Source organism: Oncorhynchus kisutch, linkage group LG24 (assembly GCF_002021735.2).
Source record: "Oncorhynchus kisutch isolate 150728-3 linkage group LG24, Okis_V2, whole genome shotgun sequence".
Lineage (NCBI taxonomy): Eukaryota > Metazoa > Chordata > Actinopteri > Salmoniformes > Salmonidae > Oncorhynchus > Oncorhynchus kisutch.
Genome location: NC_034197.2, coordinates 9,363,422 through 9,378,938, shown reverse-complemented (window position 1 = coordinate 9,378,938; position 15,517 = coordinate 9,363,422). Strand labels below are relative to the sequence as shown.

The window sequence follows — 15,517 nt, the reverse complement described above, 5'->3', positions numbered from 1 at the left end:
AGGGTCTGTCATCGTGGGAGTGCTGAGGAGTCGGTGGTAGAGGGGCTGCTGGGTTGATAGGACAAATGTCACACGTGAGATGGGTGGAGGGGGTGTGAAGTGGTGTGAGAGGGCAGTGGGAGAGGTAGTGTGGTTGGGTAAGGGGGTGTGAAGGGGTCTGTCATTGTGGGAGTGCTGAGGAGTCAGTGGTAATTAGCTCAATTAGTGACAAAGGCAGTGTAATAAATACCGACTTAGTGTCTGGGTCCCTGCTGGCCTCTCCCCGCGCCGCCTGCCATGCCGCCCCGGCCTGGCGGACAATTCATTAAACCGACAAAATACCCCACCGTCCAGGCGTGACGCAGCGAGTTAGCCCCCTACCGGCCCGACCCATTGTTCTAATTGTCTGGGCTGGAGTCACTTTGTGGCTCTCCTCCTCCTCACCCCCTCCTCTCCTCATCCCCCTAACACTCTACCCCTCTCCCCTTCAGAAAACCCATAGAGTTAATGCCCTCTACCTAACTCGCTGTAAGTAGGTGATCGGCAGGTTGTGAAAAAAAAAGTGTTTCCATGGGTCTGGGTGGGAGGGGGAGTGGTTGGATTAGGGGATGGAGGGAGGTTGCCTGGGAGTGCTGGGAGCAGCAGTGATCGGAATGCAGGAGAGATGAGTCCAGGAGCCTTGGATGCGGGACAAAGCGAGAGTTAATAAGGAAAGATTGAAGGGGTTTGGCGACAATGGGCCGCCACCCGAGTCGAGATAAAATTGCTTCCGCGGATTATTGGGGAGAGGGTGTGAGGTTTGTGGGGTGATAGTTTGTGTTGTGTTTGTGGATGTGTGCGTGCACTGTGTGTGTGTGTGTATGCATGTATGTGCGTGTGTTTTATTCAGAGTGTCTTGGATTGATGGCTGCCCCTCTGGTTGGGTGGGGAGCAGAGGACCGGGAGGAGGCTAGCCGGCTGTTCCCACAGTCTGTTCTGCTGCCGCCACCTTTGACACATGGCTCAGGGCTCTGCCAGGCGGGCGGCGGGGAGAGAGGATGGTGGGAAACCAACACTCTGCTCAGGCGCAAACAACAACAACAGGAGTGTATTCACTGGGAACCAAACAAAAGCAAACAGAAAAAAACTGAACGAAATGGGAAGGGACCTCCAGTATCTGCATTTGTCCAATAGAAACTCTTGTTTTTGTTGCAAAATGTCTTTTTTGCTAAACGTTTCGCAACTGTTTGCTACGGTGTGCAATAATGATTACACCCCAGCTCAACAGCTCCTTGCACAATATAAATCCAGTAGCGTCTGAGCAGAGCAGACCAGGCAGCTAGGGTAGGAAAGGCAGGAACTCAACAGCACTAGGGTTAAAAGAAGAAAAGGAGGTCATAGGACAGAGAGGGAGAGGTTAGAGAAGAAGAGGAGGTGATAGGACAGAGAGGGAGAGGTTAAAGAAGAGGAGGAAGTTAGGAGAAAGAAAGAAAGAAAGAAAGAAAGAAAGAAAGAAAGAAAGAAAGAAAGAAAGAAAGAAAGAAAGAAAGAAAGGAGTAACAGGAATAAAGGGGAGCAGAGAAGGGATAGATGGGGGAAGGTAGAGGAGAGTAGCAGAGCAGAGCAATTTACATTTACCCATAATCCTCTTGATGGAATTAACTCCTTTTATAACTGTCACTTCAATTAGTGCCCCAATACCTGAGGTTAACTAATGACTCTGTGTTTCCTGACTGAATTAATATATTTCCCATTTTTATCCATTAAAAATAACTCAATTCAAACAGTACGCTAAAATGCCTTTATAGGACCCTTAGCTCTGGGGAACAACTTAACCAACAACACTAGGGCCAAGAGCCATATAAAGTTAATTGAATAATGCCACTAATTAAGTAACTTGGTAATTGGCCAAGACAAAGCCACACTGGTCTGGGACCGTCCAATAAGGACTAACCGAGTGCCACTTTTTAAGAGAAGGGAGTCTTTTCCAACAGAGCACCTCCACTGTTAAAGTGTTTGAGTGTGTGTGTGTGTGTGTGTGTGTGTATAGCTGCAGGAAGCAGGAGTGTGGAAAAATCTGATTTTCTTCACAAAAGTAGTGCACTGGGCCTTTACTAGACCTGTAAAAGAGCCAACCCCCCCCCCCCCCCCAGGAAAGAAATTGCAACACCCCAAAAGTACTCCTTGCGACTATGTATGTGTGCGCATAGGCCTCTGGTCAAAAGTAGTGTACTATATAGGGTGTCATTTGGGACCCAGACAAAGATAGCCAATTATATGCAGTGGGGTACTGTGGGGTGCTCGGACTAAGAGTGGTGGAGAAAGAGAGCTGATGCACCGCGGGGTTTAATATTACAAGAGGGGGGTTTTGTGTGTGTGTGTGTGTGCGTACCTCTCTGTGTGTGTGCATGCCAGTCTGTGTGTGTGTATGGGGATGGCAGCTGGGAAGCAGACACAGTCCAGAAGAACTGCACCCTAGCAACTACGCTTTTCAGCAGATGGCAGCTCCGCAGCAACAGCCACCCTACATCACAATGGCCCCTGCCTGGTAACATCTCCATCACTCCATAACCTCTGGCACGGAGGATGAGATATGGATGGTGTTATTTGGGGAATGACAGATTCAGAGGGAAAGCAAAGACAGACATTCAATCCTCTTCACCACTGCAGACAGACACTGTGAAACCACTGTTTCCCGTGAGTGTGTGTGTGTGTCTATAACCACTTTTTCCTGTGTGTGGGTTTGCAGTGCACAGTGAATCAGGGTGGGAATGTGGACAGACCGCTAGGCCACTGTGAGAAATCAGTATGATGTCTGTGGTCAGGCTCAGTGCCTCGGGCCCTGGTGGAGAGAGGTGGACAGAGGAGTAGGGCAGTTAAGGTAGGAGGGAGGGCTGGTTGAACTCTGTGGTGTGTGTGTGTGTGTGTGTTTGTGTGTCTGGCATGACTGTGTGTGCTGTAATAATTCATGGGGCATTTACCGGCCCCCACACATACAGACCATGACCCCTTGATTATCTCTATTGGCTTGACGGGACGGGCTGCTCCTTCCCAGTTGGCCTGCTAGGATCTCATTCAGATTAAATCATCTTCTAAACCACAGGACTGCTGCAGAGATAGAGTCCTCAATGACAGCACAGCCATGCTCGCTGAACAGACTTCACACAGCCTGCCTTGATGCTTGCTGCTCATAGGGTGGAATAGGGGCCCCGTTTTAAGTATTGTTTGGTACGAGGACAGGAGTGACAAAGCAATGACGAGAGGGTGCCCGACATTGTTAGAAATAAAATATCTCGGCGAAACATGAAATACTGCATTGTAATTGGAACTATCAAAAGAAGGCATGTTTCTATACGTTGATCATTTGCAAACGTCTTTGTGGTGAAAAACAGCGACTAAGCCTCCAGCGGTTAAACATCACTATACATTCTAGAGATTCTCTGGTGTGCCATCAATGCCAATCTTCTGTTATGGAACGTGATTACATGTGCGTGTGTTTGCATTGTTCATAGACATCTGGCAGAAATCTTAACTAGCAACTTTGCTAAATGTGAGCACCGAGTGGGTAGAGTCCATATGTCAAAATAGCATGTGCACTCTACTTGTCTATCCAACTGTGGCTCTGTGTCTACCTACAACCTACCTTATCAACCGGGATCACACAAAAGGCTGTGGTCATTCAAATCGGAGTATATCAGTGGGACATCGTCTACAGGCAAACCGCTGCAGAATATAGATAGAGACAAAGAGGGAAAATGGGGTGTTTTTGGTTTTAATTACAGCAATAGCGGGCAAGGGCTCAGCTCTGACACACCAGCACAGGAATGTTTATTTGCTGCAGTTTAGGAGCAATGGTGGCTTACGGGAACTCTGACACATTCCTGTGTCACTCTCTCACTCTCTCTGACACACACACACGCGCTTATGCCCACATGTGAGTGCGCACACACACACACAACCACCCTGACCCTTCTAGCTCCTTTCCACAACCACTAGCACACACCTAAACACCTAATAAATGTGGCATCTCAAACATTAAACATCCTAATCTGACATTGCTGACATCATTATCAGACATTGTGATACTGTGACTGACTTCCCTAGAAGACGCTAGCACAGCAATGACTCAGTGGGAGATGTTTAATGTATCATATCATTGACTACACACTCCAAGGCAGGAGAGAATTGCCCACGAGTGTGTGTAACCAAAGACACTTTTGGTGTAACTCCGTATGACTGTGCATTGAGTGGGTGTGAATTTGATGGTAAAAGCACCTTTTTTTCATCAGTAAGTCAAAGTTCTCTGGTCCCATCCGTTCTCCTCGCTGAAGTGTCTGGCAGCCGGCCCCTGTAAAGAAGACATTTCTTTTGGCCCCCGGGTTTCTAACGGCAGTGACACAGGGGACAGCCAACCACAGGAGCCACACATCTTCCAGTCAGCGTGCACGGGGAGAACTGCTGCTTGCATAACTGGCCCTCCTCCAACACATACACAGGAATGAAAGCACATGAAAGCAGACATCCACACAGGCAGGCTCACATACACACACACACACACACACACACAGAAGGAACGTTTACACACACACAAACACTCCCTGCTGCCCCCACCCTTTTCTCACTGCTTTGCTCACCAAACTCTGTAATCGCTTCCAGACGCAGTGTTATCCTGTCTCAGCCTGGCTGACAATGAGGTTAAGTCCCAAATGGAACCCTATTCCCTATGCACCATCCATGGGGCTCTAGTCAAGAGTAGTACACTACATAGGGAACATGGTGCCATTTGGGATGCAAGCCAAGGTTTGCACCCTCCAAATATGTCCCCTCTCTTTCACCAACTTTCTCAGGGCCAGGACTCAAGTTACTTTAATATCAGGTGATATAACTTACAGAGGCCTAATACTGTGACATGTCAACATTGCAACGGCCTAGCCCTAACCAGTCCTTTATGTAGGCTATCCTAAGCATTTATGTGAGACTGTAATTTAAATGTTTTGAATATAAAACTGTTATGAATGACTAACAATTGCTGCAAAGAAAATGCTGTCAGTGTAATGGCGATTCCCGCCACTTTCACAGTTCATGATGCATCCAAGTAGAATTTGCCTTCAGTAGATTTAGTTAGATGATGTTTCCATTTGCTATAGGATATAAAGTTCAAATACATTTTGTTAAGCGCCTACCGTATAAATGGGGAGTAGAGGTGTAATCCATGTTGTTCTAGTGAGACGGTAAGAACCGCTCCACAGAGTTTTCAAACCGACCGCGGTCACCTCTCACCTGTTCAAACCTCTGGTTCAAACACTTTCTCATCACTGGTCATATGATCAGTGACCTATCACCCCAGGTGAGCTCCTAGAAGTGTATTTCTTTGCCCTAGTGCAAAACAAGTTCAAACCGACCCCGAGGAGACAACATGCACACATACATGACATTAGCACATAAGCAGGACAGAATGGTTCCATGGTGTGCGTCAACGCCGACTGCTGGAAACAAGACGTTCTCACTGTCCCACAGCATATCCCAAAATTGGTCCTTGGGACCCCAAGGTGTGCGCGTTTATTTTTTTTTGCCTTAATTTGATTCAAATGATCAAAGCTTCTTCTTCGATGAGGTTTAACGGTGGTTGGCATCCAGTAAATGTTGCATTACCGCCACCTACTAGACTTCGCTTCATTTTTTTCCTTTCTAAAAAAAAAATCAACAACTAAAAAAGTACAACAAGTACCTTACCATCTACCACTACACTCACCAAAAATGATAATAAGTACCATATATTTAGTCCTACTTCAGGCCAACAGCCTGAAAGGATGGGACATCACCACTTAACACACCCTGTAATTCGTGCACACCCAAATACCACTCTGCAGCTGCCACCACAACCTCTATTTTCTGTGACTTTACATTCCATCCCTGCAGTACAGTTGATAAACATTACTATAAATGCCAAAAATCAAATTTTACTGAAACATATATCACTTGTTGGTTTATCCCTCTGTGCTGGTACAGATCTACTACTCACACCACTCCTCTGAGGATCCCTCCCCCTTGACCCATCTTCCTCTACTTTCTTCACTGCCTCAGCATAGACAACTTCTGCACTACTCTAACCCTGGAAACCTCAACCTACCCAGCCCCATGTGCACCCTTACAATTAACACATACCACTACTTTCAAAGCTTGATAATTAGTTGATTATTTGAATCAGCTGTGTAGTGCTTGGGCAAAAACCAAAACGTACACCCCTTGGGGTCCCGAGGACCGAGTTTGGGAAGCCCTGCCTCCCCCTCTGCTGTACCAGCTCATAAACCAGTCAATGCCGACATCTAGCGAACGTTCACACAAAACGCACATGGGGTCAGCACATGCGCACTGCTCTCCCGTCGGACGGAAAAGACTCGTGAATTTTCCTCCCACTTCCGTCTCGTTCTCTTTCCAGCCTTCCATGCCACGATGGTAAGAGCGCGTCTGATTCTTCTACAGGCCCAGCATGTTGAGTTTGAAAATACACACCAAAATACACCGCCGAATTGGTCATTTATTTGTAGAAAATAATCGTATGTAGTCCTTTCTTCATAATTTTGGTACGAAAAGTGTTTATATTTGGTATATTAGTTGTAAATATGGTTCGCTAACTAGCCACAACAAGCACGCGTTAGCGTATGTTTGCTTGATAACCTGTTATGGGTCGTTTGTTGAAAATCATGGAGCTAAACTGTTATAGTAATTAGGTACATAATCCGTTTTAGGTGCATAATCCGTCCTCGGAGCCGTTAGAAGTACTCGATAACGTTATTAACATTAAGAGTATAGGAAACTAACTAGCCGTTTACCTTAACTAAGCCTACCAAGTACCGGTTTTTCCAAGGAGCAAATAGGCTTCCGAGTACGTTCGTTGTCAGAATTATGTGGCGCAGATGAATAGGGAAACCAGTATCTATGTATGCGGGTGTTGATGTTAAACACATTTCCCCAAGTATTGTAAGTTAGATAAGATATGTGGGGAACGTACGTGACATGATCTGTTCAGGAACGATCTGTGGGTAAAGTTGTCAAGTCGTGTTGCAGGCGCACACATTGGTTTCCGTAGCCACCATTAAAATAACTGGGCATCTCATCCACCTCTCCCCAGACTAAGAAGAGAAGGAATAACGGCCGTGCCAAGAAGGGTCGTGGACATGTCCAGCCCATCCGCTGCACTAACTGTGCCCGGTGTGTGCCTAAGGACAAGGCCATCAAGAAGTTTGTCATCAGGAACATTGTCGAGGCTGCTGCGGTGAGGGACATCACAGAGGCCAGCGTGTTTGACTGTGAGTAGCTGCTGAATTATGTTGTCAAACATACAAATATCTATGTTTTTGTGTTGGCAAATGTACTTGCGTGTATCTGGTGCATTGGGAGGATTATGCTGGGGGAAATGTGAAAGTATTGGGCAAGTGTGCTTTTGTATATATTTTTTCCCTGTACACATGTGGCTGTATTGAATATTTTTAAATAATTTAAATGTAGTATCAATATTCTGGCCCAGCTGTGAGGTGCCATTGATCTGACCTGGCCCTTATTGTTGTCTCCCCTCTAGCATATGTGCTGCCCAAGCTGTATGTGAAGCTGCACTACTGTGTGAGCTGTGCCATCCACAGCAAAGTGGTGAGGAATCGCTCCACCGAGGCCAGGAAGGACCGCACACCACCACCTCGCTTCAGGCCCAGTGTAAGTTATAGACCCTTAACTAGGAACTAAAAAGAGTAAACGGCCTCAACAGTGCACCTCCCTTAATTAAACTACTGGAAGTACTGCGTTGGATGTGATGGCAGAGATTATGGAAGGGTGTGTTTGGTGGGCTTTTACATTCAAAAGCCATGTAGCCTAAGAATGTCAAGTTAAATTGACCTAGTTAGTCAATTGACAAACTAAACTCATTGATCTATAAACTTGGAAGCATGATCTGAATCTTTCCCAATTCACCTAGTCTGGATCCTAAAGCTCTTTTTTGGGACAGGAAGTTAAGATAGTAGACAAAGTGAAAGTATATTATGAAAGCATGTTATGAATATTTTGACTAAATATAATTTTTTATTTTCTCCCTTCTAGGGTGGTGCCCCAAGACCACCTCCAAAGCCCATGGGTTAATGTGGTGGACTATCCTAAGGGTTACTGTCAGTTTTATGTGAAAATAAAAGTGATTTAACTGTACATCAGAAGTGTTACATTTGTATAGCACCTTGGGAGCAGAATATCTGAAATACTGTATATTAAATATGCTAATTTTATGGAGTCAGAACATTAACATGTATTTTTATTGGACACAAATAAGTTGGAACAGAGCTGGGTTGCATACCATAACATAATTTGATATCAAAAGTAACACTACTTTTAAAGAATGATGCAGTTTCACGTCTTTGTCATCTTGAGGTAAAGTTTTCTTTGTCACATTACATTGGTCACAAAATTAAAACATTGCAATTCAGTGAAAGGCTAATGACCAGAATAAGGGCAATTTCACAGTAGGTGTGACAGGATTTATCACTCAAACAAAAGCCATACATTTGCCTCTGGTAACAGAATGACCTATCTTTCCATCTGCACTGTTCAAGTAAAGGTTGTTGTAAAATGTTCTATGGAAATTCAAAGTACTCCTTGTGCATAGAGTTGTATGGTTAAACTTTGCACTCATTGGATTTTGTTTGCGATGCTCAGGTTTTTCATTTTTAAATCTGTTACAAGAGGTGTTTGAAGATGGCAGCCCCCATGCACTTAATACAAACTCGTTTTGCTAAGTCGGCTGTATTGTATATGGCTCTGTTACTCTATTTTTTGTATGATCATTAGCGTATACGTGATCCCAATTTTAGCTTAAGCGGCCAATTTGAAAAATCTAAAATTAGATTGTGCTGATTTATTGGCACAATGAACCATATCGTGCACGGTAGTTTAAAACCAAGCACGAACTAGCGCGATCCTATTGGAACGTTCTAGCATACGTTGTCATATTCCCTTTAGGTAACGCCTTGTCTGAAGTACGCATGTGCAATACCTGAATTCGCCTTTGCACTTCTAATCAACGCGAATTTTTAAAGGTAAGGACTACAAAATGTAGTCCACTCTTCGTAACATATTTTAGTTTTGGGAACAGAACTACTGAGATGCACATTTTACTCGATAAAATTTGCAGAATCTCGGCCAAAATCTATTTTTCCACTGCCGGTCACTGGGTCAAGCGGATGCTTCACATTTAGACATCCAGTGAAATATCTGTGGTGTTAAAACGATGTCAGATTCTGCAATATTTATGCACGTTGACCATTGCTCTCGGTTGCCATGCTCGCTATTTTCTAGCTAAATTCGGATAACAATTTCGCTGGTGACAATGTATTGGTCTCGGGTTGTTGAACTACTTCTAAATTGAATTGCCATGGCATTTCTCTTTAAAAAATGTAATTCACTGAGACCTGTTGATTTGTAAGACAGCGAGGCGGGCTGTTAGCTCGGAGACTGCATTCTAATGTTGACTTAGCTTGATTTGCTCAAATAAAACTTAAGTGTTTTATGCATGCTCAGTTCTTAGGTCTCGGGGGCTGCCCGATTGGAAATGTGGAATGGAAGTTATGGAACTACCTCCCGTGGTTCATTTTACGGGGGAAAGTCTTCAATGAAACTGACATTAAATATGGAGAATGATACATTTTCCTCTGTTGGCCATCAAGTAGCCTATTTAATTTATATTCCATATGTTAAATTACGATATCACTGAAGTCATTGCAAATCAATTTGTGCCAGTTTTGTAGCCTAACTGGAGCTGGCAAACCAATTTCATACATAAACTGAAGTTAAAGGCTGCTTTTGTAGCCTTGTGTTATTATGCAATTATTAATGGACATGTTTAATTTCAGAAGTAATCAAAGCTTTATCGTAATTGCCGAGCAGTTGTTAGAACATTAGATTAACGGTAACAGTAATCATATTAGGCTACAGGTAAAATAAAAACATGTAATTAAATGTTTGTCAACAAAACGGAGAACATTAGATTAACGGTAACAGTAATCAGATTGTTTGTCAACAAAAGGGGCAGTTAACAAGCATATTCATTTCATATACTGTACCAGTCAGAAGTTTGGACACACCTACTCAATCAAAGGTTTTCTTATTTTTTTTTACTATATTCTACATTGTAGAATAGTGAAGACATAACAAATATTAAATAACACATATGGAATCATGTAGTAACCAAAAGAAGTGTTAAACAAATCAAAATATACACTGTTCAAAAAAATAAAGGGAACACAAAAATAACACATCCTAGATCTGAATGAATGAAATATTCTTATTAAATACTTTTTTCTTTACATAGTTAAATGTGCTGACAACAAAATCACAATTATCAATGGAAATCAAATTTATCAACCCATGGAGGTCTGGATTGTGGAAAACCACACTACAGGCTGATCCAACTTTGATGTAATGTCCTTAAAACAAGTAAAAATGAGGCTCAGTAGTGTGTGTGGCCTCCACGTGCCTATATGACCTCCCTACAACACCTGGGCATGCTCCTGATGAGGTGGTGGATGGTCTCCTGAGGGATCTCCTCCCAGACCTGGACTAAAGCATCCGCCAACTCCTGGACAGTCTGTGGTGCAACGTGGCGTTGGTGGATGGAGCGAGACATGATGTCCCAGATGTGCTCAATTGGATTCAGGTCTGGGGAACGGGCGGGCCAGTCCATAGCATCAATGCCTTCCTCTTGCAGGAACTGCTGACACACTCTAGCCACATGAGGTCTATCATTGTCTTGCATTAGGAGGAACCCAGGGCCAACCGCACCAGCATATGGTCTCACAAGGGGTCTGAGGATCTCATCTCGGTACCTAATGGCAGTCAGGCTACCTCTGGCGAGCACATGGAGGGCTGTGCGGCCCCCCAAAGAAATGCCACCCCACACCATGACTGACCCACCGCCAAACCGGTCATGCTGGAGGATGTTGCAAGCAGCAGAACGTTCTCCACGGCGTCTCCAGACTGTCGCGTCTGTCACGTGCTCAGTGTGAACCTGCTTTCATCTGTGAATAGCACAGGGCGCCAGTGGCGAATTTGCCAATCTTGGTGTTCTCTGGCAAATGCCAAACGTCCTGCACGGTGTTGGGCTGTAAGCTGGCAGTGCTCCTCCTTGCACAAAGGCGGAGGTAGCGGTCCTGCTGCTGGGTTGTTGCCCTCCTACGGCCTCCTCCACGTCTCCTGATGTACTGGCCTGTCTCCTGGTAGCGCCTCCATGCTCTGGACACTACGCTGATGTAACGGATGTGAAACGGCTAGCTTAGTTAGCGGTGTGCGCTAAATAGCGTTTCAATCGGTGACATCACTTGCTCTGAGACCTTGAAGTAGTGGTTCCCCTTGCTCTGCAAGGGCCGCGGGTTTTGTGGAGCGATGGGTAACGATGCTTCGAGGGTGACTGTTGATGTGTGCAGAGAGTCCCTGGTTCGCGCCCGGGTATGGGTGAGGGAACGGTTTAAAATTATACTGTTACACTGACAGACAAAGCAAACCTTCTTGCCACAGCTCGCATTGATGTGCCATCCTGGATGAGCTGCATTACCTGAGCCACTTGTGTGGGTTGCAGACTCCGTCTCATGCTACCACTAGTGTGAAAGCACCGACAGCATTCAAAAGTGACCAAAACATCAGCCAGGAAGCATAGGAACTAAGAAGTGGTCTGTGGTTACCACCTGCAGAACCACTCCTTTATTGGGGGTGTCTTGCTACTTGCCTATAATTTCCACCTGTTGTCTATTCCATTTGCACAACAGCATGTGAAATGTATTGTCAATCAGTGTTGCTTCCTAAGTGGACAGTTTGATTTCACAGAAGTGTGATTGACTTGGAGTTACATTGTGTTGTTTAAGTGTTCCCTTTATTTTTTTGAGCAGTGTATTTTAGATTCTTCAAAGTAACCACCCTTTGTCTTGATGACAGCTTTGCACACTTGGCAGTCTCTCAACCAGCTTCATGAGGAATGCTTTCTCAACAGTCTTGAAGGAGTTCCCACAAATGCTGAGCACTTGTTGGCTGCTTATCCTTCACTCTGCAGTCCAACTCATCCCAAACCATCTCAATTGGGTTGAGGTTGGGTGATTGGGGAGGCCAGGTCATCTGATGCAGCACTCCATCACTCTCCTTCTTGGTCAAATAGCCCTTACACAGCCTGGAGGTGTGTTCGGTCATTATCCTGTTGAAAAACAAATGATAGTCCCTCTAAGCGCAAACCAGATGGGATGACATACCGCTGCAAAATGTTGTGGTAGCCAGGCTAGTTAAGTGTGCCTTGAATTCTAAATACATCACAGTGTCACCAGAAAAGCATCATCACACCTCCTCCATGCTTCATGGTGAGAACCACACACGCGGATATCATTCGTTCACCTACTCAGCATCTCACAAAAACACGGCCAAATTTAGACTCATCAGACCAAAGGACAGATTTCCACCAGTCTAATGTCCATTGCTTGTTTCTTGGCCCAAGCAAGTCTTCTTATTATTGGTGTCCTTTAGTAGTGGTTTCTTTGCAGCAATTTGACCATGAAGGCCTGATTCACGCAGTCTCCTCTGAACAGTTGATGTTGAGATGTGTCTGTTACTTGAACTCTGTGAAGCATTTATTTGGGCTGCAATTTCTTGGGCTGGTAACTCGAATGAATTTATCCTCTACAGCAGAGGTAACTCTGGGTCTTCCTTTCCTGTGCCGGTCCTCATGAGAGCCAGTTTCATCATAGCGCTTGATCATTTTTGTGACTGAACTTGAAGAAAGTTTCAAAGTTCTTTAAATTTTTCACATTGACTGACCATGTCTTAAAGTATTTTACCTTTATTTAACTAGGCAAGTCAGTTAAGAACAAATTCTTATTTACAATGATGGCCTACCCCGGCCAAACCCTAACCCAGACGACGCTGGACCAATTGTGCACCGACCTATGGGACTCCCAATTATGGCCAGTTGTGAGTTGTGATCTCAAGCACTGAGATGCAGTGCCTTAGACCGCTGCTACACTTGGGAGCCCAATGACGGACTGTCGTTTTTCTATGCTTATTTGAGCTGTTCTTGCCATAACATGGACTTAGTCTTTTACCAAATAGGGTAATCTTCTGTGTACCCCCCTACCTTGTCACAACACAATGGATTGACTAAAACGTATTAAGGATAGAAATTCCACAAATGACCTTTTAACAAGGCACACCTGTTCATTAAAATGCATTCCAGGTGACTACCTCATGATGCTGGTTGAGAGAATGCCAATAGTGTGCAAAGCTGTCATCAAGGCAAAGGGTGGCTACTTTAAAGAATCTCAAATATAAAATACATTTGATTTGTTTAACACTTTTTTGGTTACTACATGATTCCATATGTTATTACATAATTTTGATGTCTTCACTATTATTCTACAATGTAGAAAATAGTAAAATAAAGAAAAACCCTGGAATTAGTAGGTGTGTCCAAACTTGGTACTGTACATAATATTCATATTTAACTCAGTCATTGAAATTATGACCCCATCCTCAGTAGCCTATTCCAGCAGGCTTTTGGCAAACACAAGACCTTCTTCCATTGAAATCTATTCATTTTGAATGAATTAGTCTGTTCATTTGAACTAAGCAAGCTGCTAAATCGTTCAGTTTACATCCTGCCTATATCTTGTCTAGGCTACCGTAGACTATCTGAAAGAGATTGTAGGCCTATCAGGAGCTGTAGGCTACCAAGTTTTCTCTAAAACCAGAGCTAAATTGAATTACAATCATAAACTCAAATTCTAATCTGTAAATTATGCCTATTGAAATGACAAGTTGATCTCACAAATGGGCAATTTATAACTGTTTGTATTCTTAACATTTGGCACATAATAACAGCACAATTGCCAGAAAATAGCCTAACATTTGTTTTTTTTATGGTCATCCAAGTTTTTTTAGCTAAAAAATGCGCAAAGGAGATATATTTACAATTATAAGCCTGGTTCGAGCCATAAATGCTGATTGGCTGAAAGTCGTGGTATATATCAGACCATATACCATTTGTATGACCCAAAAATATTTGTTACTCTTCTAATTGGTAACCAGTTTATAATAGCAATAAAGAACCTGGGGGGTTTGTGGTATATGGCCAATATACCACGGCTAACAGCTGTGGTATATTGTCAAAAATACTGGATGTTGTTGACAAGCATATTCCGTTCATATAGATATTATTAATATTTCATTCAGTGACTGAAATTACAGTCCCATCTTCAGTAGCCTTTTCCAGCAGGCTATTGGGAAACATAAGCACTTTTTACCTAGGAATCGCCAAACTATTCATGTTACATCTATTCAGTTTACATCGTGCCTACAATTTTTTTGTTGTTGAATTTTACCCCTTTTTCTCCCCAATTTCATGGTATCCAATTGTTTAGTAGCTACTATCTTGTCTCATCGCTACAACTCCCGTACGGGCTCGGGAGAGACGAAGGTTGAAAGTCATGCGTCCTCCGATACACAACCCAACCAAGCCGCACTGCTTCTTAACACAGCACGCATCCAACCCGGAAGCCAGCCTCACCAATGTGTCGGAGGAAACACCGTGCACCTGGCAACCTTGGTTAGCGCGCACTGCGCCCAGCCCGCCACAGGAGTCGCTGGTGCGCGATGAGACAAGGATATCCCTACCAGCCAAGCCCTCCCTAACCCGGACGACGCTAGGCCAATTGTGCGTCGCCCCACGGACCTCCCGGTCGCGGCCGGTTACGACAGAGCCTGGGTGCGAACCCAGAGTCTCTGGTGGCACAGACATCGTGCCTACATTTTGCCTAGGCTACTGTCAGTGGTGTAAAGTACTTAAAGTATTTTAACTTAAAGTACTTAAGTCATTTTTTTTTTGTATCTGTACCTTACTATTTATATTTTTGATGACTTTTACATTTACTTCACTACATTCCTGAAGTAAATAATGTACTTTATACCTTTCCCTGACACCCAAAAGTACTTGTTACATTTTGAATGCTTAGCAGGACAAGAAAATGGTCTAATTCACGCACTTAAAGAGAAAATCCCTGGTTATCCCTACTGCATCTGATCTGGGGACTGACTAAACACAAATGCTTTAATTGTAAATTATGTGTTGGAGTGTTGGAGTGTGCCCCTGGCTATCCGTACATTTAAAAAACAAGAAAATCGTGCTGTCTGGTTTGCTTATAATATAAGGAATTTGAAATTATTTATCCTTTTTCTTTTGATACTTAAGTATATTTTAGCAATTACATTTACTTTTGATAATTAAGTATATTTAAAACGTTTTACTAAAGTAGGATTTTACTTGGGTGACTTTCAGTTTTACTTGAGGCATTTTCTATTAAGGTATCTTTACTTTTATTCAAGTATGACAATTGGGTACTTTTTCCACCACTGGCTACTGTAGACTATCTGAATTAAGATGTAGGCCTATCAGGAGCTATGCTATAGGCAACCTACATCTATCGAAGCAAACCATGGCAAACTTTAATCGAAATGACAAGTCAATCTCCTAAATAGGCCATTTATTACTCTT

The 15,517-nt window shown here is 43.7% G+C and overlaps 1 protein-coding gene across 1 annotated transcript; it reads left to right on the top strand.

The window, feature by feature from the left end:
* Positions 1-6,296: 6,296 nt before the first annotated feature.
* On the top strand, positions 6,297-8,151 carry rps26 (ribosomal protein S26). The gene is made up of 4 exons (XM_020459215.2): positions 6,297-6,414; positions 7,091-7,268; positions 7,538-7,668; positions 8,050-8,151. Exons 1-4 carry the CDS (start codon positions 6,412-6,414, stop codon positions 8,086-8,088), a joined length of 351 nt encoding a protein of 116 aa, XP_020314804.1. The 5' UTR covers positions 6,297-6,411; the 3' UTR covers positions 8,089-8,151.
* The last annotated feature ends 7,366 nt before the right edge of the window (positions 8,152-15,517 follow it).

Excerpts from the sequence above, each read along its gene's own strand:
- rps26 (XM_020459215.2), top strand. Across the intron at positions 7,269-7,537 it reads AGAGGCCAGCGTGTTTGACT|CATATGTGCTGCCCAAGCTG; the intron begins GTGAGTAGCTGC and ends TCTCCCCTCTAG. Across the intron at positions 7,669-8,049 it reads CACCTCGCTTCAGGCCCAGT|GGTGGTGCCCCAAGACCACC; the intron begins GTAAGTTATAGA and ends TCTCCCTTCTAG.